The sequence below is a fragment of the Gopherus flavomarginatus genome, chromosome 7 (genome assembly GCF_025201925.1).
Source record: "Gopherus flavomarginatus isolate rGopFla2 chromosome 7, rGopFla2.mat.asm, whole genome shotgun sequence".
Taxonomy (NCBI): Eukaryota; Metazoa; Chordata; order Testudines; family Testudinidae; genus Gopherus; species Gopherus flavomarginatus.
Genome location: NC_066623.1, coordinates 53,177,457 through 53,202,516, shown reverse-complemented (window position 1 = coordinate 53,202,516; position 25,060 = coordinate 53,177,457). Strand labels below are relative to the sequence as shown.

At 43.2% G+C, this 25,060-nt stretch overlaps 1 protein-coding gene across 6 annotated transcripts in view; it reads right to left on the bottom strand.

Moving 5' to 3' along the window:
* KIFAP3 (kinesin associated protein 3) overlaps positions 1-25,060 on the bottom strand; it is a 174,970-nt gene that overhangs the window by 124,005 nt on the left and 25,905 nt on the right. For all 6 annotated transcript variants that reach the window (XR_007775618.1, XM_050963132.1, XM_050963134.1 and 3 more), the window contains 9 exons: positions 23,371-23,502; positions 21,774-21,928; positions 18,619-18,674; positions 17,990-18,131; positions 17,160-17,259; positions 16,059-16,183; positions 15,481-15,579; positions 13,652-13,830; positions 10,725-10,887 (listed from right to left, as the gene is read on the bottom strand). Coding sequence is in view for 5 of the 6 variants with exons in the window: in XM_050963132.1 (XP_050819089.1) it covers positions 10,725-10,887; positions 13,652-13,830; positions 15,481-15,579; positions 16,059-16,183; positions 17,160-17,259; positions 17,990-18,131; positions 18,619-18,674; positions 21,774-21,928; positions 23,371-23,502 (1,151 nt within the window). In the remaining variant the exon portion in view is untranslated. The remainder of the gene's footprint in view (positions 1-10,724; positions 10,888-13,651; positions 13,831-15,480; positions 15,580-16,058; positions 16,184-17,159; positions 17,260-17,989; positions 18,132-18,618; positions 18,675-21,773; positions 21,929-23,370; positions 23,503-25,060) is intronic.

Genomic DNA, 25,060 nt, shown 5'->3' with positions numbered 1-25,060 from the left:
CTCCTCTATAGCTCCGATTGAGAGGAGCTTGCGAACCTCCTGAACCTCCTGAGGAGTTGCTCGTGAGAGGAGTCCCTGAAGAGGGACGAGGAGGGGGAGTGGGAGGGAGGGGGAGAAATAAACTGAAGACGGTATCCAAGCTCCACCGTATGTAGGACCCAAAGAGCTGAGGTCAACTGGGACCACGCCGGAAGGAACGGGGAAAGGCGGTTGTAAAAGTGAAGAGAATCCAGGGAGGGAATTGGTACACTGCTCTCGGGCGCACTCGCAAAAGTTTGCTTTGGGTCCCAGTGGTGGTTTCGCAGAATCGGAATCGTTGCCCCCTTGAGGTCCAGACTGACGTCTGCGGGTAGTACAACCTCGTCTCCGGGCAAGATCCTGTCTTGGCCGAGGTGGGGGGTAAGGGCGCTGAGGTTGGGAGCGGAAGGACCGTCTCTGCGTCTGAGGTGTATGTGTTCCCAGCGAACGCATAATAACCCGGTTGTCCTTCAGACGCTGTAGTCTGGGGTCTGCCTTTTGCGAGAATAAACCTTGTCCATCAAATGGCAAGTCTCGTATGGTGTATTGTAGCTCAGGTGGTAGGCCGGACACTTGAAACCAAGATATGCGGCGCATAGCTATGCCAGAGGCGACCGTTCTGGCTGCAGAGTCGGCTTGTAGTGAGGTTCTCGCGACCCTCTTTCCTTCCTCTAGGAGAGCTGTAAACTCCTGACAGGAGTCCTGGGGAACCAACTCGGTAAACTTGTTGACAGCCTCCCAGGTGTTGTAGCTGTAGTGGCTTAAGAGGGCCTGTTGGTTCGCCACACGGAGCTGAAGGCCTCCAGTAGAGGCCCAACAAATCCATGCGCCTGGCCTCCCTAGATTTTGGCGCAGGGGCTTGTTGGCCGTGGCGCTCCCGTTCATTGACTGATTGTACCACCAATGAGCAGGGGGCAGGGTGCACGTAGAGGTACTCATACCCCTTAGAAAGCACCATGTATTTTCGTTCTACTCCCCTGGCTGTGGGTGGGATGGAAGCCGGGGACTGCCAGATGGTGTCCACTCTGGCTTGGATCAATCTGATGAAGCGGAGGGCCACCCTGGTTGGTGCTTCCGCCGATAATATACTAATCACCGGATCCTCCACCTCTGGAACTTCCTCTACAGGAAGACTGATATTCTGGGCAACACGCTGCAGAAGATCCTGATGTGCTCAGAGATCAACTGGCAGGGGCCCCAATGATGATATGCCCGCTACCGCTTCATCCGGGGAAGAGGAGGATGAAAACCCTGGGATGAGTGGGTCCTGGACTGCCGCCTCATCCTGGTGGACCTCCGTCTCCGGAACATCATGCTGCTCAGGTGCATGTGTAGAGTCTTCCTCCGTATCTGCGGGGGGAGGCCTGCTGACTGTGGCCTCTGGTGCACGATGCTCCGAGTGGCCGGAGCGTGCTGGGCCCATTGGTTCGCCTTGGGTTTGGCGATAGGCCCAAGGTGTCCAAAAAGACCACTGAGGTGGTCCATGGTCCGGGTGGGCCTGCGCATCTGAACGCCCGTAGGAGGTGCTGTCCGCGTGAGAGGAGGTGGAGGGTGACGCGACGGCCACGGAGGAGCTGAAGTTGATTGGGCCAGGTCTCTGCACCCATAGAGCTCGTCTCTGCGCGGTACCGGCGAACGGTACCAGGAACCGTGGCGGTATCGGGAGCGGGACCTGCTACCAGCGCGGTGCCAGGAGGTTGACCGGTGCCTTATATCTTCATGCCGGGATCGGCTGTGAGAAGTACGTCGGTGCCGGGATCTGGACCGGTGCCGAGAGTACCATGACGGTGACCGGGATCTCAAGCGGTGCCGCGAGTACGACCGGTACCGTGGAGAACGGTACCAGGACTGCGAGCGGCGCCGGGATCGGGAACGATGTCGAGGCCGAGAGTGATCACGGGATCTAGATCGGGACCGACGGTGTTCAGTGGTGCCCGGTGAAGGTGGTCGCACCATGGTGGCCTTGCCCATCGACTGAATAACCCGCACCGGCAGTGCCGGGGGTTGGGGCAGTTCGGGCTCTGTTAGAGCGATTAGGTCCCGCGCCGCGGAGAAGGTCTCCGGCATGGAGGGCACTACGAGCTCAACCACAGCACGCGCTGGGGAGCTGGTAGGCACCGGACTCAACGGCTCCTGTGAAACCGGAATCAGCGGTACGGAGACAAGCGGTGCCGCAGCAGTTGACGGTGCCGGGCGGTCCATCTTGGAGATACGCTCCGACTGCGGTGTAGCTGTAGATGCCGCAGGAGCCTTCTGCTTCTTGATCCTCAGGGAGAGGGAGCGGTGCCGGCCGGAGAGTTGGGCCAGTGAAGAGTGGTGACGAGGAGCCTTTATCGGTGCCGAGGCACTTGCTCCCGGTGCCGGAGTCGGTGCCGAGGATGGAGAAGTTAAAGCTGCCTCCATCAAAAGTTGTTTCAGGCGAATGTCCCGCTCTCTCTTTGTCCAGGGCTTGAACGTCTTGCAGATTCGGCACTTGTCCGCAAGGTGGGATTTGCCTAGGCACTTTAAACAGGAGTCATGCGGGTCTCCTGTGGGCATCGGCCGATGACAGGCCGCGCAAGGCTTGAAGTCCGGTGAACCGGGCATGGGACCCGGTACCGGCGGAGGAGAAGGGGCGAGCCCCTGATCCTCTTTAACTATATACACAACTATAACAATTATTAACTTAATACTAACTAGAACTACAGAAAAGAACTATATACACGATACTATACAAACGAGCGAATTGCTAGGGAGGTGGAGATCAGCTAAGCCACGCTCCACTGTTCCAACGACCGACACAGGCGGTAAGAAGGAACTGAGGTGCAGATGGGCCAGCAGGGGTATATATCAGGCGCCACAGCGGCGCCACTCCAGGGGAGACCTGCCAACTCACCGAGTGTTGCTAGGGTAAAAAGTCTCCGACGAACGTGCAGGCAGGGCGCACACACCCTAACTGGAATGGATATGAGCAAGCACTCGAAGAAGAATCAAATGATTCCGGGGGAAAACTAACGAGATAACGGACAGGAGTGAGGACAAAGGGTCAAACGAAGGGAACCTGATGGGGATACCGAGCAGAGAACCCCAGACAGCGCCCACTGCTCCTCAAAGGCGTCAAGGAAATCAGTGGACGCGGCCGCCGCCCAGAGGAACTCTGCCCGGATGCGTGAACAGACAGAGGATCGGAAATAGGCCGAACAGTCACAGGAGACCCCATCGGCCAACCTCTTCTCCCTGGTTTTATAGATGGCCATTTTAGCCAGGGCCAGGAGGAGGCTGATTAGGAGGTCCAGTGACTTCGTGGTGCTATGGATAGGGAGTGCGTAGACAAGAAGGTGAGGGGAAAAGTGCAACCAAAAACGCAATATGATATCCAAGAGGAGCTGGAATAGGGGCTGCAACCTGGAACACTCCTGGTAAACATGCACGAGGGTCTCCCTCATGCCACAGATGGGGCAGGTGTCTGGGACGGGGTAAACAGCACCAAATACACATCCATGCTCACGGCCCCATGAAGGAGTTTCCAACTGACATCCTCGGCGGGCCTTGGGACCAAGGCAGAGTATAGGCTGGCCCACTGGGGTGCCTCACCCTCTAAAGGCGGCAAGAGGTCCCGCCACTTTGTGTCGGGGCAGGACGCAAGGGTGAGGAAGTGAAGTGTGGAGCACAAGCATGTATAGATGTTTCCTTGGCAAGGTGTGGAAGCAGACCAGCTGCAAATTGTGCAGCTGGCTCACAGAGAAGGGGCGGGGAGGCCGGCTGGGTCCACGGAGCGGAGGCCCGATGAAAAGGTCCGGAGGGCCTGGGGTGGGGGGTGCACGGGGCTTGCCCTCTCGCAGGGCCTGGTCGCAGTAGGCCCAAGCAGTGGGCAGCAAAGCAGCCCTCACCTCCTGAAGTACACGCTGGGGAGTACGAGGCCTGGAGAGCCCCATGCGCCGAGCAAGCATCAGGGGATCCAGCCAGTCTCCCCTGTCGTAGTCCAGAAGGTCTCTGACCCTGGTAACTTTTGCCAGGACCAAACTCTGGCGCACCAAGGGGGACTCTGCCACCTGCATACAGAGCTGAGGGTTGTGTAGCTGGGGTTTCGTGAGGACATCTGCTCCTTCAGTGGCTGCCACAGACCTTGTCACTGAGAACAGCTTCCAGGTCCGGAGAAGGTCCTGGCAGAAGACCAACAGTCCAGAGAGGTCTTGCAGAAGAGCCTTCGGATGGAGATAAAGGAGCTGCTGGTCGTATCAGAGCCCTCGGAGGCAGCACAGGAAGACGTGCACCAGTACTGTCCACGCCGCACTATCTGCACTATAAAGGAGCATCTGCAGGGCCTGGAGGTGAGAGACATGGACCTGAGTGTGCAGGGCCCACTACACAGTGGGTAGTGATCGATTTATCGCATCTACCGATCCCCGATTGCTCTGTCCTCGACTCCGGAACTCCACCACAGCACGGGGGAGCAGCAGTGGTTGACTCGCCGCCATCCTCACGGCCAGGTAAATCGACCTAAGATACGTCGACTTCAGCTACACTATTCGAGTAGCTGAAGTTGCGTATCTTAGGTCGATTCCCCCTCGGCCAGTGTAGGCCTCGTCTGAGTCTGAACTTTCCTGAAAGGAGCTAGTTCTTTGAAATTCTGAGCATATCTAAACTCTGCTGTATCCAATTAACTCAGGAGCACACCGTAAGCTGGAAGAGCAATCGGTTTTCACTTCTTCAGAACACACAGGCCGCACTGAAAGCAACAAGTTTGGTTTCACATTGCTGTTGACTGGTAAAGCTCTGTGGGGAAGCAGGCACCAGGAGCTATTCTGAACTGGGAGAATAACTCAAAAACGGAGGCCGAAGAAGAGCAAAGGACCTCCCATCACCCATGTCCCTGATCTCCCTTGCATCAGCCCAGAGGCTCTGGGGTGAGAGAAGAGAACACCAAGAATAATCCTTCTCCTTCAATGTCTGCCACTCTGTCCCCTCCATTAGCTGAGTTGTAGAATCCCTTCACTTTTTCTGTCTGCCTCTCACAGCAGAGTCCATCCCACCAACTTCCAGCCTTGGCACATGCCTAACCTCAGATCCCTCCACTCCTGCTCCCATGCTGCTTAATGGCTCTGGAAAAAGCCAAGGACCCTACAGACTTCCCATGCTACAATGTTAAATGCTACTTCTCCACCTCATGAGTCCCAATCCCCACATATGTACCCACAATCCCTGCCCATTACGGATCTGCAACCTCAATTTCCTCCTTAAATGCCTACTGTATTTAATTTATATTCTCCTTTCATACCCACTGCTAAAGGCATGATATGCATGAATGTTAAAATGCAGTAGCCTAATGAGCTGACAAGTTTGACTCTGCGGTGTTTGGAACTGTATGGTTAACTTGTCAACAGCTGCTGAGGTGCATTAGCACTTGAACATGAACTGCAAATGTAAACCAAAGTGAATTTACTTGAGTAATATGAATTCAATGCCCTAGTAACCAGGATAAGAGGGGTATTTGAAACTTAAAAATAATTTATTTAATACTGAAGCCCAGTTGGCCAGTTTCACTCAGCTGTGATGTACAAACTGATGTATTTATTACAGGTACTGCACCTAGGAAATCTTGTTGAAGCCTGGAACTGGCATAGGGTGTAGGGAAAGTAGGCTACAGTATTTTGGTTATGGTTTCCAAATATAAAAGAATAATATTTTGAACCCCGGAAACTGCACCAGATACAATCATTAAAAAGTACACTTCTACCTCAATATAACACTGTTCTGCGGAGCCAAAAAAAAATCTTACTGCATTATATCGAACTTGCTTTGATTCACCAGAGTGTGCAGCCCCGCCCCCCCCCGGAGCATTGCTTTACCGCGTTATATCCAAATTCGTGTTATATCAGGTTGTGTTATATCAGGGTAGAGGTGTAGATACGTGATGGCCATAGGCTTGAGCTCCATCAGGTTATCCTAAGGAGTTGTGACATCTCAGAATAATGCCTTGTGCATCATGACAGATTTTTTGTATTGCAGTAGCATCTAGGCACTGTTCAAACACAGAACACAGAGTCTGCCCAGCTTACAGGTTAAAGTTTCATCTGTACCGAAACCACAGGCCGTGATTGCAGTTTGTGCAGAAATACCCGAGCTAGCTAGATTAAAGCTAGCTCAGGTTCAGAAGCAGTGTGTGCTTCAGCACAGGCTGTACAAGCCCACTCAGAATCCTGGCTAATTACTTGCGGGGTTGGTTGATTTAAAGCTAGCTTGAGTATGTCTACTTGAGCTGTATTCACATCCTGGACTACAGACTAGACATAACAATAGTTGAACCTGCAGCACTTCATTGGATCTAAAGAAAATGACTTTTCTGTTCAGAGCCTCCCTCATCCCAGTTATCGCTAAATGCCATTAACCACCCCACACCACCACACTTTATTTGGAACTCAGCATAAAGTGAAGGGATCCCAAATGCTGTGCACTCCCCCTCTCCCACCCAAAGATTTTTTTAAAGCCCAGAGAGGAATGGTGTGAAATGCAGCACCCCAGCGCTGTTTGCATGCAAAAAAGTTTGGAAGAAATTATTTTTACTCATTATTGACATTATTCACAGCCAGGATTAAGGATCACAGTGTTAGATCCTGTGCTAGTGTAAACAGGTGCAGAAAACTCATGCACTCAGTTGTAGGTGCATTTCCTAGAAGATGTCCCAATAAAGCAGCTGTATGGATTCAGTACATTCCTGTTACAACATATTGGGAAGCCCCTTTCTTCCCAAAGCACTATATGCATTATGGACCTAGTAATGCAAGAGCAAAACTCCCATTGAAAGCAGGGTGCTCAGAAATTCACAAGGCCAAGTTCAATTATAGGTACAGAATCTCTGGACTGCTGCGGCCTCTGGAATGGAGGGTGGCAGCCAAATGGTACACAGGATGCGTCACAGCAGAGTTTGGAGGGGAAATTCTGGGAAATGACAGCAGGACAAACCTCCATACGTGCAAAACACAACACAGGTAGAGCTGGTTGGGCAGTTTTCAGTGGAACGGTTTTGTCAGAAAATGTCAATTCATCAAAACCAAAAGCTTTTGTAGGAAAGGGTCAGTTTTAACAAAACTTTTGTCAGGAAGGTTTCACAAGTCCAGGACAGACTTTCCACGTAGACACAGAACACCAGAATAGCCAGTAACCCAGCGGTTAGAGAACTCACCTGAGATGTGGGAGAGACCCAAGTTCAAATCCTTGCTCTGCCTGATTCAGACCAGGGACTTGAACCCAGGTATTCCACATCCCAGGTGAGTGCCTGAACCACCAGGCAGGCTATTTTCTATACTGGGGTCCCCCTCTTTTTGCAGAACATTTTGAAAGGTCTTGTTTCATCCCAATATGCAGGAAAATTTTTGAAACCTCAAATTTTCATGGTCTAGGACAACTATTCAGGGCCGGCTTTAGGAAGTGTGGGGCCCAATTCGAACAGTTTTGAAGGGGCTCCAGCAGGGATGACTAAAAAAATTAAAACAACATGTAAAAAAAACACATGGGACTTGCACGCACTGGGTGGTGCTCCGAGTCTTCGGCGGCGGGTCCTTCACTTGCTCCAGGTCTTCGGTGGCACTGAAGGACCCGCTGCCGATGTGTCACTGAAGACCCAGAGCAACCGAAGGACCCACCACTGAAGACCTAGAGCACCGCCAGGTGAGTAAAAATTAGAAAGGCACCTCTAGCAGGGGAAGGGATTCTCACTGGGCGCAGGGCCCTCTTAGGCTAGGGGCCCAATTCGGGGGAATTGGTAGAATAGGACCATAGCAGGCCCTGCAACTATTCCCCACCCAACTCTAATCACAGGCAGCCCTATTTACATATAGATAACAGAACTTTGCTTTTAAGTCTTATATGAAAAAATGCACATATATGGAACACAATCTATCTATCTTGAGGATAAGGGGGCAAAGCCAGCCTTGCCTAGATTTGAATTTATCATTGATGCATGATTATTCCACACTTGATGTGTGGTGGATGGAGGAAAGCAGAAAACACGATATATCTTAATTTTAGTACGGCTTTTGACACAGTACCACATGACAGTCTCATATGAAAACTAGGGAAATGTGGTTTAGATGACATTACTAGAAGGTGGATGCACATCTGGTTGAAAGACTGTACTCAAAGAGCAGTTATCATTGGCTAACTATCAAGCTGGCAGCGTGTATCTATTGGGATCCCAAAGGGGTCCAGTAGTACTCATTTTCATTAATGACTTGAATAATGAATTGGAGAGTATGCTTATAAAATTTGCATTTGACACAAAGCTGGGAGGGTTGCAAGTCTGTTGGAGGAGAAGATTAGAATTCAAAATGACCTTGACAAACTGGAGAATTGGCCTAAATTCAACCAGATGAAATTCAGCAAAGACAAGTACTTCACTTAGGAAGGAAAAACTTAAATCCACCATTACAAAATGGGAAATAAGCGGCTAGGTGGTCGTACTGCTCAAAAGGATTTAAGGGTCATAGTGGATCACAAACTGAGCATGAGTCAACAATGTCATGCAGCTGCAACCAGACTATCATCATTTTGGAGTGTATTAACAAGAGTGGCATATATAAGACATGGGAGGTAATTGTCCCACTCTACTCAGTACTGGTGAGTCCTCCACTGGAGTACTGTGCCCAATTCTGGGCGCATACTTTACGAAAAATGTGGACAAATTGGAGACAGTCCAGAGGAGAGCAATAAAAATATTGCATGGTTTAGAAAATCTGACCTATGAGAAAAAGGTTAAAAAAATGGGCATATTTACTCTTGACAAAAGACGATGGGGGGGAGGAGAGGGAACCTAATGACAGTCCTTGAACATGCTAAGGGCTGCTATAAAGAGGACTGATCAACTGTTCTCCATGGACAAGCAGCAATGGGTGTAATCTGCAACAAGGGAGGTTTACATTAGATAGGAGGAAAAACCTTTTAACTATAAGGATAGTTAAGCAATGGAACAGGCTTCCAAGAGAGATTGTAAAATCCTCATCACTGGAGGTTTCCAAGAATAGTTTGGACAAAGACCTGTCAGGGATGGTCTAGGTTTGCTTGATTCTGCCTCAGCACAGGGGCTGGACTTGATAACTTTGAGGTGCCTTCCAGCCCTACATTTACACAATTCTATAAACCACTGTCATCCCCTTCAGCACAGCCTGAGGTTCAATTGCTACTCCGTGTACCCTTTTATTTTTCCATTTGTTCCACTCTGAAGAAAGTGTTTGTCATACATTCCCGCCCCTCAATTCCTCTTTGGCTTATATACCCTGAGAATCTTCCATCTGTATGGAGAAACATTATCAAGCAGCCAGGACCCAAACTCCATCAAGCAGGAATTTTACCTTAAACATCACCTGGAAATCAACAGGTATCAAAGTGCTCCCTGTGGCAAATATCATTTAGTAAGTGGGAAAACACATTCTGTTCTTAGTTGCAATTTCCAAGTGGTGTTAAGGTGTAATTCCATATAGTATGTACTGGGGTAATCCAACCTACAAGTGACATAACTGCAGGAAAATTCACATCTAAAAGAAATGGGCATAACCTTATTTGCTACTGACAAGAAAACACATTCTTGGCAACCACTGCTATCCGGAATCCAACAAGACTCCCAGGTTACAAGCCTTAGCAACAAACAGTGGGCATAGCCATCCACCAAAGGCTCTGATATAACTGGCCATTTCCTCCCTAATACAGCATTGCCAGTGTTATCTCAGTTGATTCTCAGGCAGCTAGCTCTGATCACATCGCTATGTTAAGACACCAGGAAAGCTATCTAAACTACTCCACCGTAAGAAACTGACACACAGAGCTGGATGTCCTCAGACACTACAACCCCGACATTCTTAACTCCCCCTGGATTGAACCTTGTGGAACACTGCGTGAGACAGCCCTCAGAATAGAGAAGACATGGCCAGTACTATCTTGTGGTATCACTCAGAAAAAAAAAAGAAAGGAACACTCAAGAAGAACTCAGTCCACTCTGCTAAGATCCACAAGCAAGTCAGCTGCACTAGCTCAAGTCAACAGTACCAGAAAATGGCTGATAGCTCTACCACAGCAGTCCCCAAACTTTTTCTGGCATGTCCCCCGTTACCTGTAATGGAACCTGTCTGCAGCCCCGCTGGGAACCGCTATCAGGCGCCGGGGCGTGGGGCAGGGCTGCGGGTGGAATTTGGGGCTGCAGCTGGTGCCGGGCAATGGCTGGAGCCCAAGGCTGCAGCTAGGGGCAGAGCAGGGCTGAGTGATGCTCCCTCCCTGACCCCCAGGGGGGCTAGCCTGGGCCGTGCTGCACTCCCTAAATGTTCCTCCAGCCCACATCACAGTTTGGGAACCACTGCTCTAACAGGATTAGTATGAACACCAGAATCTTTGTTCCTCATCAGGTGGTCAGCAATCCCACCCTAGCAGTGCAGTCTCCATACCACACCCAGGCATACAACCAAATTAACTAGGGTCAAAAAGACACTAGGACTCACATGTGTGTATAACTTCCTACAATCTTCTTGATAATCTTCATCCAAAAAGAAGATTTGAGACAAAACAATAACTGGATTGCCAGTGGCAACAGATGATTTCTTGATCGAGAGATTAACAATTGCTTTTCTGAGGGAAGTTGATACCTTGTCCTTCCATAGGAAGGGGCTGACAAGAGCTCAATAATAACAACGATGCTAACACTGCTGGAAGGGCTGCACAGGGACAAAAAAAAAAAAACATACCTAGAAGTGCAGTAAGTTTGGGAAGCAGCCCAACTTGGACCATCTTGTTTCTCAGGCCCGTGTCAAAGGAGAGGTTCAGTAGAAGTCGAAGGGTGATATTCAGCAGGTCTTCATGCTCACATGGTACCATTTTCACCAGTTTTTCCACAATATCCATTTCAACCTGCATGAGAAGCATGAGAAGTCACTAAGCCCACAACATACCCAAATCTTTGCTTTTGTTAGCAACTATTTTTAAGATTATACTGATAAATGAAAGCAAAAGCAAAGACGATACTTAAAAGTTACCAGAGAGTCTTGATTTAAAGTGGCTTCACCTTCCAAAAGTTTGGCTTTGTGGCTAAAAATTTTCTAGGACTGGTCTCTGGCTAATTATTTTTTTTAAAAGGAAGAATAAACTAATGAACTCAGACATCTTTGGAGTATCAGAAGAAGATGGGGGAGGGAGGGGAGGAAGAGACTTCAGTGGGGATTGACGCAGTGATCCACTTGCAGAGCGACTTGCAGGACCAGGGGTCTAAATCAAACACAGATAACCTTGGAGTGATCTCCATTAGAAAGTCAGATAGATACCCAACTGAGAGAGAGAGAAAATTGCTACACAAGGAGTATGAGCCCTTTCCTTGCATGTTTGAGTGAGTTCCTAGGTAGGAATTGGTATGTACTCTCGTAATGTCATGTTGCCTTGTATTTTAATTTAACAGAAGCATTGAAGTGATCTTGATAGGTGTATTACTAAGATTACAGGACATAATCCAGGAGTAGGCAACCTGCGGCACGTGAGCTGATTTTCAGTGGCACTCACACTGCCAGGGTCCTGACCACCAGTCCAGGGGGCTCTGCATTTTAATTTAATTTTAAATGAAGCTTCTTAAACTTTTTAGAAACTTTATTTACTTTACATACAACAATAGTTTAGTTCTATAATATAGACTTCTAGAAAGAGACCTTCTAAAAACATTAAAATGTATTACTGGCACGCGAAACCTTAAATTAGAGTGAATAAATGAAGACTCGGCACACCACTCCTGAAAGGTTACCGACCCCTGACAATCTAAGGACTGAGCAGCAGTATCATTTTCTGATATGTTTTCCTTACCAGCCCAAGAAAAGACATCTGATCATTGACTGACAAGTCTTCAGAAAGTTTTTCTCACCATCTTCCAAGCTACATCTGTCTGCTGTTACTGGCCATAAGCGTACGTAAGTTATTTTGAACCCTTTACGCTCTTACCATATGCATTAGGATTGTGTCTGTAGCCCATCTTTCAGTCAGAAATATGCAGAGAATGAACTCAAAGCAGCAAGAAAACTGTTAGCACCATGATGGTGATCTTCATAAATGTGCTATATTATCCAAATTATTTACATTACACTAGATTTCTGAGTCTAAATCGACCAATAACAATTTCCGTCTCATTGCTTTGAACATAATCAGCAATGATGGCACTCAGATGCCAAGATGACAGACATGATACAAACACCTAGACAGATTAAATGATCACAATATTAGTAGTTTTGCCCAATTAAGTAAAACAGGATAAAACCTGAAACAGCTAAACTTGGCTTATTTTGTCTTTAAGGGTTATTTAGACACAACTAAAATGAGAGAAAACCTACAACTTTCAGAATCCTATCTCCCTCATCAGTAGCTTCCTCACTGTATGGGAAAAGTATTTTTTTCCCTAAAGTATTATTTGTATTATGAAAAAAATGCATGTGAAGATGGCCAAGATAAGCTGTATGATCTATTTGAAAAATGTTCAAGGCTGTCCAAAAAGTTCACAATAAAACAAACATTAATTTTGTTTTGTTTGTCTCCACACAATCAAATGGAATGTGGAAAGTATGCCAGCCAATCAACTGGTGGGATAGCTAATTCTTATTAGACTAGTAAGGTGCTTCAGGGCAGTGCATGATTATAGATTGATCTCAAGAGCATATGACTTCACCTAAGAAACATAATAAATTCCCCAGAAATACATTCTTCAGGGTCTTACAAATAAGGGAAATTCCCCTGTTCCTATTTGTACGTAAATACACAAGAGCACGACAGTCACTAAGATCCAACTGTCTACAATTTTCAACTCATTTTTTTACTGCATTTATATATATACCTTTTCAACTCAGATTCCAAAATGCATTAGAAGCAATCATTAAGTGTCATGATTTCCCTTTGAGGTTGGTAGGTAGGTAAGGATCATTATCCCCATTCAACAGATTGGTGAACTGATGTAAACTGGTAAAGAGACTTGCCAAAGCCACAAATGGATTCAGTGAATGAGGGAGTGGCTGCATTTATCGGCTCTCTTAGAGCCAAAACAGAAAAATCCTAGTGTCTCATTTTCCCAAGGACATGAAATGTCTTACCACCCACTCACCCAGGCTTATGGAGAAAGTCCCTGCATTAGGAGCCAGCAGTAGCAACATGAAGCACTTCTGGGTTGCATTCTACTACAGTATGGAAGATCCTACTGGCTTGGGAAGGCAATAGCCCAGTCTAGCAGTTTGCTAAAGTGTAATCAGATCTCCCTCCCTGAGACAACAAGAGTTAGAGATGAATGTTAAAAAGAGGGTCTGGTTGCAGGCTGGTTTTGGGGACCTCCAGATGTTTGGATAAATACCCAGACTTTTGGATGCTTATATCAATCTTTGCAATTCCTCTCTTCGCAATCATATTTACATGTAATTTTGCTATGGTGAGGTTTGCTCCCTACATGATTCTATATGTAGTTTTCTATAGCGGTCTCTCCTGGGGCTTGCATTACATTTACTGTAGTCCCTTCATAGTACTAAAATCAGGGCTACAATTATTTTAAAATGGGGTGGGATGCAAGAGATTTATTTCACTTTCATTGGAATCCCTAATCCTCTCTGACCCAATGAACAATTGCCATAGCATTTCTGTAGATTGCAACAAGACCTACCATGTCATTTTTGTTCTCCATAAAAATGCTAAGTTTCTTCAGGAAAGACACCACCAGAATAAGCAGCTCAAAGTTTTCTCGATCCAGTGCTTTCACTAGCATGTGGACAATGTTCTTGTTCCTCATCTTCAGCTCTGTGCGTGTGTCCTCAGCGAGGTTCAGCAGCAGATAAAGAGCAACTAATATCAAAACCAATCATACCAATAGGTCAAAGATACTGGGACTATGTCAATCTACATCTACATTGTTTACAAAGTTTAGGGTGGGATTTTCAAAAGTGTTCAGCACTGACTGTACCCCACTAATTTTAAGCAAGGCCAAAGTTGAATGCTTTTGATCCTCATTTAGAAAAGAAAATTAAAATTAGAATCCATTTATTATTTTATATAGGTTTTGAAAATATAGTTTTATAAAACTTATGACCATCAGCAACCTTTTTCTTTTTTTTTTTAATTCCAGGGAAACTATTAAAAAAAATAAAACATTCCCCTGCAGTGACTGCAGTCCAAAAATTTCAGCAGAATGCAAAATGCATTTGAAGTTAAATTAACTAGAAACTGTTGAATACTAGTTGGTTATGCTATTTTTATTGTCCAAGATAAGAAAAATAAAATAAAACAAAGAACAGCATTAATGCTGAAAATAAAAATAGGGGCCTAATTCTCCAGTGCTTTGAACCTTGTGTGGACCCTTACACATAAGCACAGTAGGAGTAGAGTGTTACCATTCTGATCACTTTAGACAGGTGTAAATAACTACACAAGGTGTAAAGCAGTGGAGAATCAGGCCCTACATTTTTGCAGTTATTCAAGTTTTAATAATTATCTATGTTGCTAATAAAAGCTAAGAAGTTTCTGGAAATATGCAAATTTTTAAAATTTGACAGTGTTTTCTTCATTTATCTTTCTCCCAATTCTTTTGAAGATCTGCATCTGCCTGCCAGACTTCGACATGTTTTCTGGCTGCTACATGGACACACACTGTGTCAGCACTCACACTGTCTGATTAGAGTACTGTAAGCATAGTTTTTCCCTGATCGCTACAGAGCTTCATTTTTAAAATGATGAAAATGTAAGATTATTAGAGACCTCATTTTAAAAAATCATTACTTCACCTTTTACAAGTGAACTTAGTGCAGGTGTAAAGCACTAGACTGAGTATCTTGGAAAAAACACTATTCCATGCACAGAACAGACATAGTACAGCAGCAATGCAGGCACCTTCACAATGTTCCCTGCCAGTGATCCTCAATCCCTAATAAATGAATTATGCATACAGGTGAGAAGCTTGTCAGTCTCCTCGGCTCATTTGATGGTGGGCTTCCGTACTGACAATACCAACAAAGGGGCCCATTGATACTCTTTGTAGTGGTAGAACTGGGCTAGGAACCATCTAGCGTGTTCTGAAGAGATACCTCAAAAGGAACAAGTAGCATGGAAAAGAAATACAATTTGCTTTATATACATATTCAAGTACTAGATCTGCAGATTGTACAAACAGGCATCTTTGTGGATTTCAGTGGAGCTATAATAGTTTGCACCAGCTGATGATCTGCTCCTTGCAAGACTCCAGCACTATTCAATGGTAGCAGCGTCACCAGTAGTATGCAGTGTTCTGGCAAACACATACCAAAGTTCTCTCTTTGAGATTGGCCAATTACTTAAATAATGTTTAAAACACTGCCAAAGTATGCAGATTAAGACTATTTTTATTTTTCTAACTTGTTAGTAAACATCCTCCACACTAGTTAAAAGTTCTCAGCAAGTCCTGGCCCTTCATGCTGTGACAAGGATCTCCTTGCCTGTTGCTTATGTTTTAGGAGTTCATACCTCGCAGCAGCTGTTCCTGCTTGACAACCAGTCCCTGGTACTTTTTATAGGTTTTCTCATAATCCTTTTTCAGGGTTTGATTCTCAGGATCTTCATCAAGTAAATAACTGGAGTTAAGGACTGTATAGTAATAGAGCAAAAGACACAGGGAAATTACAGAGTGGGGACAAATATCAATCACAGATATTATTTGATCACCAGCCAGGACTACATGGTCTGTGTAATAATGAATAAGAAGATGCCCATGGGACAATGTATCTATTAAAATGTGGTCCACACTATGAACCAGCTTAGGAATTAATGGTGTTAAGGATTCTGCTAGTAGTAAAAACGTCCCATATAAGCCATACTCCTAGTAAATTAAAACATTTAGGTTAAAATCATTTTTAAAAACAAAAAACAATCCCTTCTCCAGCCCAAATTTTTCACTTTTGGTTTTCATCTGTTCTAGTCCTGCAATGAGATTTTGTGCTCTCTTACTCATCTTCTGTATTGACATGAGTTACTGCACATATAGTTCGTTTCAACCACTAGGAATCAGAAAAGCTAAAAGTTGCCCAGGCACAGAGAGAGGATATCAGCTTTCTTCTTCTTGGTGAGTTCCTCCTGCCAGAGCTCATGTCTCTTCAGCTCATGATCTATGATGTTCATACACAGAGCTCCAATTTTGTAGTGTGTGATTAGTCCATGAAACTGAGAAAAACTGTTAAAAAAAGATATGCAGTGTATGAGAGAAATTCAAAACTAGGGTAGTAAGATCTCATAGAATTGCACAACCTGACCGGTTTTCATTAGAGCTAGCTGAAAAAAATTCAGTGAAACAGTTTTCTATCGGAAAATGCCGTTTTGTCAAATTGGAAGCATTTTGTGAGAACATGTCAATCTTGATGAAACTTTTGATAGGAACAATTCAACTCATTTCATTTTGATACAGAAAAAACATTTTTTGACTTTGTCATTTCCATTTATTTTTTGTTTAATTTTAATAGTTCACATTTTAATATGTCTAAAAAACAAAATGTCTAAGTCAAAACGAAATGATACTATCTAAACTAAATGATTTGATGGATGTGAACCAAAAATTTTTGAAATTTTCATCCACAGGAAATTTTGATTTTTTTGTTCAGATTTGGAATGAACACACACACACACACACACACACAATCTGATAAGTGAGAATTTCTCTTGGAACGAAAATTCCATTTTCCAGCCAGCTCTAGATTGTATGTTATAAAATGGTTCAGCCAGGACACCCTCTCAAAAAAGAGGCAGAGGGGCGGGAAGGTAACAATCCACTTATGCGATAACTTCTTTTTCACCAATATTCTAGATGTAGTGAAGCTGTAACATTACTAACAATTGGACATTTCACATTTCAATTGAATACTTGAGTTTTGAATACTGTTTTCATTGATGGGGGAGTTATGTGGGAGATAAGGAAGACATCAAAGAGTCCAGTGGGATAGGGGACAGGGCTGGAACTCAAAAACCATGGGTTCTGTGATCCTGGCTCTGCTGAGGCTCATGTCCCAGTGGGTTTACTTTCTATGCCTCAGTTTCCCCATACGTAGTGCTATTTCTCAGTAAAAGTGCTTTAAGATGCAATTCCAAACTATACTAGCACAGAAAATAACTAAAAACTCTGGGCAACTGATAGAGCAAGCTCTTCTTGCACTTACCTTGAAAAGCAAAAAAATATATAAATAATATTAGTAGCAAGTTCCACACTTTGTTTCCAGTCTTCTCTCAGCACTCTGGCTAATGCACCCAGGGCAGTTTCTTAAAAAAACAAACAAGATTTAGATGAATGGCTGTAGTGCCTCTTTCCCTCTGACCTGCTTGAGCTAAACAGATTAAACACACCTTTCACTGCTTTCTTTCAGGCAGCAGGATCTGACAATTAGTACAAGGAGCAGGTGAGGCCATGGAGGCGCCTGCCACCAGAGTGACCTCAGCCTTCAGATACTTTCATTAACATGGCCACCATTTGACTGCCTAATGTTTTTTGCATCAGTCTCTCAGACTAATCTTATTTTATGACATAGGGGTGGGCCAGTTGGAGAGGACACACTGGGGCATCAATGGCGAAACAGTTTGGCTGATGCGCCAGTGGAGAGAAGGCATTTCTGGAGAGGGAACAAGGGAAAAGAAAGTGAAAAAGAGCATCAACCTAACATCACGACGAACCCTTAACTCGGATCTTGCATATATAATGGCTGTCTTTACAGAGGGTATACTATTTGGGCAAGGAATGCCTTCCTCTATAACTATCTCTCTGTTCTCCTCCTCCCTCCACATACACAGCACCGAGCACATTTTGGGTGCTACAGCACTGTTGAGATATAAACAGTAAATGTTGTGTGCTGGCCCTATTTTGCTCTAAGAGCAAACTAATACTAAAACCCCATCCCATCCCAAATGAAAGATGTGAGAGTCTCTCTGAGCAGAGAAATTGCGCCACAGAGATGGTAAAAAATAGCATAACTTTATGAGAGGATTTGCAAGTTACCATTGAGCAGCAATTCTTCCAAATTATCAGGGTTCCTGGCAAGTTGTAAGATAAGGGCAGAGCCACGCACCTTATCAGGAATATCCTCATATAGTAACTCAATGTACTCATCCATGTCATTGATATTGGCTACTTCATCAATCTGAAAGTATCAAAGACATAGCTGGGCTTTGACACAGAGAAAAAGGAACCCGCTCAACATGCAACAAAAATGATGTTACTTTGCAGCAAAGCAGAAAAGAGTGCGTAGCTAAGTCTTAAGATGTAAACAACAAAAAACAAACACCACGTACAGAACCATTGCTACTGACTGTGCAGAACATACAAGATTTCATCACAAAAACAACTGACACTAAGTAGCAGCCTTGTCGTGTCTAGCCCCATGTTCCAGAATCTCACTCATATGACCCTCTAAGTATAATAACCCGAAGACAAATGTGCAAGAATTTCACCACTTATGGAGAGGACTTTTATTTTATTATTTAATATTTTTTAAATCAATTAAAAAATTCTTCAATATTTTACACATCTGATTTGCATCTATATTTTTTCCTTTTAATATAAAACAGTTCTGTAAGATTAAAGGTATTCGTATTTAGCTTTCTTTAAATTCTAGCTTAGATTCCTACCTCCATTCCTTCAAAAGGTGGTGGATCTTTCGGTTTACTAGATTTCTCTTTCTTTTCTATAGTGATAAAAGACATGGTTCTAATTAATGTTGTGCATATTCACTGACGACAGCATATTCAGTATTATCATAGTATCTAGGAGCCCCAAACATAGAACAAAAAGAGGATCCCCACCCCAAAGAGCTTACAATGTAAGTATATAACAAAGCTCAAACGTTGTTTTTGTGTTGTAGCCAGAGCAAGAAGTAACCAAGGAGATAATTTTGCCATGACTTTTTGACACTCAGAATAATGTACTGCAAGTTAAAAAAAAAAATAAAAGTTTGAGGGGTTTTTTTGGTAATGAATCCATCTTTAGAAGCCTAACATTTTTAACTGCATAAGAACTGGAAAATTCAGAGTTAAGCCCCCTTTTATTTATATATATATCTATGCGCCTTGGAACAGAGTATCATCCCATGATTACAAAATCATGGATATCCTCACTATAATGTAGGATTGGACCTTCAGGATTCAATTTTCCTCTGTGCCGAGGGCCACTAGAAAGCTTAGATCAGACTGACAGTGATGTACATACTTTCTGTTGGTATATATGCCACAAGGGTAGAAAACAACTACTTTCAGTAGGCTACTTGTCTAATCAGGACTTTGTAAAGTAAGTCTTGAGTCAGCATTTCCTGTGAAGTGTGCATGATGGTAAAGGGTGGAAGTGACAAAACATTTAAAAGTAAAGCATTCCTGGATTTTTGTTGCTGACAGGAAAAGTTTGTGATATACAGATATAGTAAGTTTCTGACTTTCTCTGGGGAAGGCCTTGAGGCTATGGCTTCGTTCTCATCAAGGCCTGCATATAAAGGATGTTGCATCCTTTTATGGAGTGACCAGCTCTCAAGCATGCAATATATTGGTCCAAAAAAGACATTTCTGTGGAGCAAGAAGAGTACTTTTTAAATCCTGTGTTCTGGCTCATGCTGTGATATGGCAGGAGTCCCTGCGGGCAAGTCCAAAATTCTACACACAAAAAAAGCATCCAAACATTAAAGGTAACTGACAAATGGTAAAACAACTGTTCTGCTTCTTTATAACAAAGGGCTGAAAGGTTTGGGGGAGTTTTGGGGGGCAGGGGAAGGTTGGTTTGTTTCAAGAAAAGTTTGCTACTTGTTTGTTTGTTTTTTAAATCATAGCTAGGGCCCTATCAAATTCATGAGTCATTTTGGTCAATTTCATGGTTTCAGCTATTTAAATCTGAAATTTCACAGTGTTGTAATTATAAAGATACTGACTCAAAAGGGAGTTGTGGAGGGGGGTGGGGTCAAAGGTTATTACGGAAGGGAGTTGTGGTACTGCTACCCTTACTTCTGCACCACTGAAGGCAGAGCTGCCACCAGCAGCAGTACAGAAGTAAGGATGGCATGGTATGGTATTGCCACCCTTACTTCTGTGCTGCTGCCGGTGAGGCACTGCCTTCAGAGCTGGGCACCTGGCCAACAGTTGCTGCTCTCTGTCCACCCAAGCTCTGGCAGCAATGCACAAGTAAAGGTGGCAATACTGCAACTCCCTGCAACTCCCTTTTGGGTCAAGACCCCCAATTTGAGAAACTCTGGTCTCCCCTGTGAAATCTGTATAGTATGGGTAAAAGTACACAAGAGACTGGATTTCATGGCCCACGACACATTTTTTGTGGCCGGGAATTTGGTAGGGTCTTAATAATAGCATATCATATCTAATGTCAAGTGGCTGGTTTTTGCTGCCATTCTCTATTGGAGGAGCCAGAGAAAAGGACTGGGCATTCTCACAAGCCTTAGTTGAAGAGATGGGATATTGAATATTTATCCAAAAAAACCTTTTCTTCCTATTTGTTGGTCTCTAAAGTGCCACAAGTACTCCTGTTCTTTTTGCAGATACAGACTAACATAGCTGCTACTCTGAAACCTTTCTTTCTATTGTTTACGAGGCATTTAACTCAAATGCCTAGTAATAGGACCAACAGGAAAAAAAGAGTTTTAAACCATCTGAACAAAAAATCAGCTCTACTCTCAATTAATCAGGTTTTGCTTCCTTTGAATCCATGATGTCATAAAGCACCAATTCTCAGGTCACCCACCTACAGAATTTTCCAGTAGACAAGATCTACATTTCTAATATATATAACAGGCAGAAAGGTACCATTTAAAAATAATGTAATTTCAGGTCTTCTTTAGACAGCAAGAAAGAAACAATTATGAACTAGCACTAGCCCAGTATTTTTGCTTTTGCACTAAGAACTATGCATTCTACTAAGAAGTGGCCACAAAAGAACATAGCAGAAAAGAGTTAAGAAAACCTAACCTATATTTGTGCCTATATAATGAAAGATCTGGGTTTGCAGTCACACAGGAGATTGTTGGGGATTGGAAACTTTTATATCTTCTATTCCAGAACATGGGTTGGTAGATATATGCCTGCAAACTCCTAACAATTAACTGCTTTGAATCCAGGACTTGCGTGGAAATTTCTCCAGGATTTTTGCCTTCTGTGTGTCTTACCAAGAGACAAAGCTGAAAATGCTAGAATTCTTTTAATATTATTAAATCTCGAAGTGACTCAGCACTGAAGGCTGCTGAACCAGGTGTTAAACAGAGGCTTAAATAAAGCTAGGGTGTAATAGTACAGCCCTGTCAGCAGACAAAGTGGGGACTGCTGGTACTATAAAGAACCTCTTGACTCTGCAATTTAACAGGCATTGAACCACAGCTTCCAGAAAAAGACATTAGAAAGCATCTATCCTATTAACTGGTTGTAACAGAAAAGAGAAGAGGTTGTAATTTTCATGGAAATAATTCCATCGACATCTTTGAAACACTATCTGAAGTAATCATATCACCATTTAGAACAGAAAACTTAAAATCGAGACACAAAAATTGAAAGAGAAACATCAATATTAAGTTTGACTAATCAAAATTCAAAATGTACTTTGATCATCAAAATGACAACTTTTCCCCCATAAGATTCTGTCAATTCTTCCATGTACAGCACAACACACACACTCTCCTTCTTTCCTCAGGTTTCTGAGTATCAGGGAAAGTAGCATTTGAATTAGAAACCCCAAAATACAGAGTATCGCTATAGCTGCTACATTCCAGCTCCTTATTCCCCCTGTTCTCTCTATTGCTTACCTTTCCCGGAAGAGGAATCTCTGCGGTTCTGCAGGTAGTACAGCAGCTGCTCCACTTCCGCTAGCTTGGAGGGGTGAATGAGCTTGCATTCCTCCACCACCTTTCGAGCCAGGGAAGCAACGTCTGTGTTTGCATTAAGACTCTTCAGCCGAATACTGCAAGACACAGGTCAGATCGTTTTCTACTCAGTTGATATAAGATTTTTGCATCTTCAACGCTTCAGTTTAAACATATATAGTCATGAGTTTGTCAAGGCAGAGATGATCTACAGACATCTGATGCTCATGCTACAGTTTGGAACAGCGGAGATCAGAAGGCAGTGGCACCCTGGAGTTCAGAATAGCAAACAATTGGCTGTCAAATGGACTTAACAGGGTAGGACCATTTCTCACCAGCTGGTCAAACAGCAGCTTTAGAGATGGCTGTATTAGCAAAAGTCTCCTATCTAGTCAAGACACAGCAGCAAATAAGGAGTCAGTGGTCTATTTCCAAAAAAGTTATCTAAAGGTAACTTTCCTTTATTAATATGAAACTCCCAGAGTATAACAGAGAAAAAATACCTTTCAGAAATAAAATCTGCTGTCAGTATTGATTGTACAGCTTCCTCACACTGCATTAGGACAGCCATAGAGAGAAGTCTGTTTTGCCATAAAGGACTCAAAAATCACAGATCATACCAGTGACAAGAGAGTAAGCAAGAGCAGATATCTGTAGGCACAGACCAGGAGGTGGAATAAAAGGATTTCTGTTGAGTCCTAGATGGAATAGCATGGATTCATTGCAAACCAAACATTTTTAGTGTGTTCAAAAAAATCTACAACAATAATATTTTCTTATACAATGGAAATGGTTATTTTTTCCCCTGTTCCTTATTCTTAAAAAAGAACCCCCGCACTCAGACACATATGCTTGATCTTTCAACAACAACAACAACAAATTCACCCTCAAGCAAAAAACAGACCTGGAAAGTTTCACCTTCCAGGTGAAAGTCTGAGGAATTTACTGGAAAAGGGTCTTTCACAACAGAAATGCTTAGGCAACCTTAACGACAGAGGGCACAACAACTGTACCCAGTATAAAGAAAATGCAGATAACATAAAGAAATTGCTAACATCAACTGGACATACACATACTCCAAATAAGGCAGGCAGTGTATCCCAATGGATAGAGAACCAGAGTAGACTTCAGAAGATCTGGGTTTTAACCCAAGCTATGCCACTGACCACTGTGTGACCACGAGAAAGTAACTTCACTTCTCCATGCCTCAGCTTCCCCATAGGTAAGATGGGGAGAATGATAATTATTTTCCTTTATGAAGTACCTTGAGATGGAAAACTCTATATGTGCAGATGGAAAACACTATATAAGAACTAAAATGTAATATTACAATGAATATATGCTACAACACCATTGCAAACAACTATGCATATATGCTATCCCCAGACTTAATACTAATTTACTAATTTAATAAAACATTCTGAAGTTTGAAAAAGTTTCAGTAACAAAGGAAGTAATATAATAGAACACTAATTTTAAGAACCCATAGCCTAGAATTCCAGGACATTTTAACTTTAAGAAATAACCCCAAAAAACTTACATTTTTTGACACTCCTTTCGCTCCCCCAACATGGGGTCCCCCATTTCTCCAAGAATGGTTGCTTCCACTTCATAATGAACAATAAGGGCCTTTTCGGAAGGGTGAACATCTATGTTACCTCCTTTCACCTTCCTACAAGGCATAAAAACAAATTCATCACCGACTAAATGAGAAGCCCAAGAAATAACTGGGAAAACAGGTCAATGCGAATTGGACATCTCTGATCAAGTAGTTTGTATTATGAGACAGATTTTACCTGTATAGCATAAACCCAGCCTTGGTCCTCTTTGTATTAGCACATGGTCTCTCCCACATTCCTTCAATTTACACAAGAATCTTAGCATAAGAGGCACCTCTATGTCTATCGGCTCTAGTACGTGCCAGAGTGGATAAAAATCAATGATTTTTTAAAAATAATTAAATAAATAATAATTTGATTTTTTTTTATTTAAATCAGATTTTTTGATAAAATGCTTTTTGAGGAAAAATCCTATCTAAAGATCGTTTTAATTAAGATACATTACAGCTCAAAGATATCTCATCATGGAATAGGGATTATAAATTCTAATTCTATAGTGAGAAACAATATATTCATGTAATCTTTAAAAAAAGTTTTGTAAATGAGTTCCAATAGTTCATGGATTAGGGACACAATTTTATGGGGTTCCAGGGGCTTCTGTATAGATTATTTAGGTTAATCTTTCTGTCTACCCAATGGGACTCAGTGCTCAGTCAAGAAGATACCATCAGAGATGTTTAGTTTTGCAGTTCTCAAACTGTTGATTTGTGACTCCAAATATAACATGCTTGTTAACAGCAAAAATGTTTTTAAATAAATACATAATATATAGAGGTGAGAAATAATAGACCTCAACCCTATTATCCCTCTGCAAATTTGTGTACACAGAGTCAATCCCTTACCTCTCTAAAAGTACAACATTTCAAAAAGTTCAATGAATAGCAGATTGTTGGGGGTGGAATAGATCTGGACAATGAGAAGAAGTCTGGAGATAAATGTGAGAAGGGAGGGAGAGGCAACAGAAACAAAAGTGAAACTGTTTGAGCAGCATATTCCAGAAGTCTTGAGGTCTTTCTGAGAGTAGCCTTCATAGTTTTGAGATCTACCATACCATTCTCTCACTAGAAGAAAAAAAACTTATAATGGCAGCAGGCCGTAAAAGAGATCCAGTTTGGGAATATTTAATGAAGTTTCTCTACCGGTAGGTAAGACGGGCATGCGTGCAAAATGCAAACAGTGCAACAAAGAAATGCAAGGCCTGGTTGCCCAAATGAAACAACATCATGAGAAATGTTCCTTCTCAGGAGGAAACTGCGTTGAAGACGATGAAAGGAACATGTCTGAACATGCAGGATCTTCGGGTTGGTAACGTTTTTTATTTCATATTTCTTTCTTAAGGACTGCCTGTATTCCTTCTGGACTATTCTTGAATTCTCATGTTTGAGCAAAAAATATAGTTATTACTCTATGGTACTACATTTTTTTTATCACAACAGCATCTAAAATGAAATAGTTGAAATAGGCAGATCTCCCTTTTACAATTTCACCTTTAAAGTAGTACTGAGCATCAATGAATGCAATGAGTAATACTAAATGAGCAGTGTGGTAATAATAATTAAATAACTACTTTAACTTATTTTGTTAAGGAGCATCCACTTCAACATACAGGAT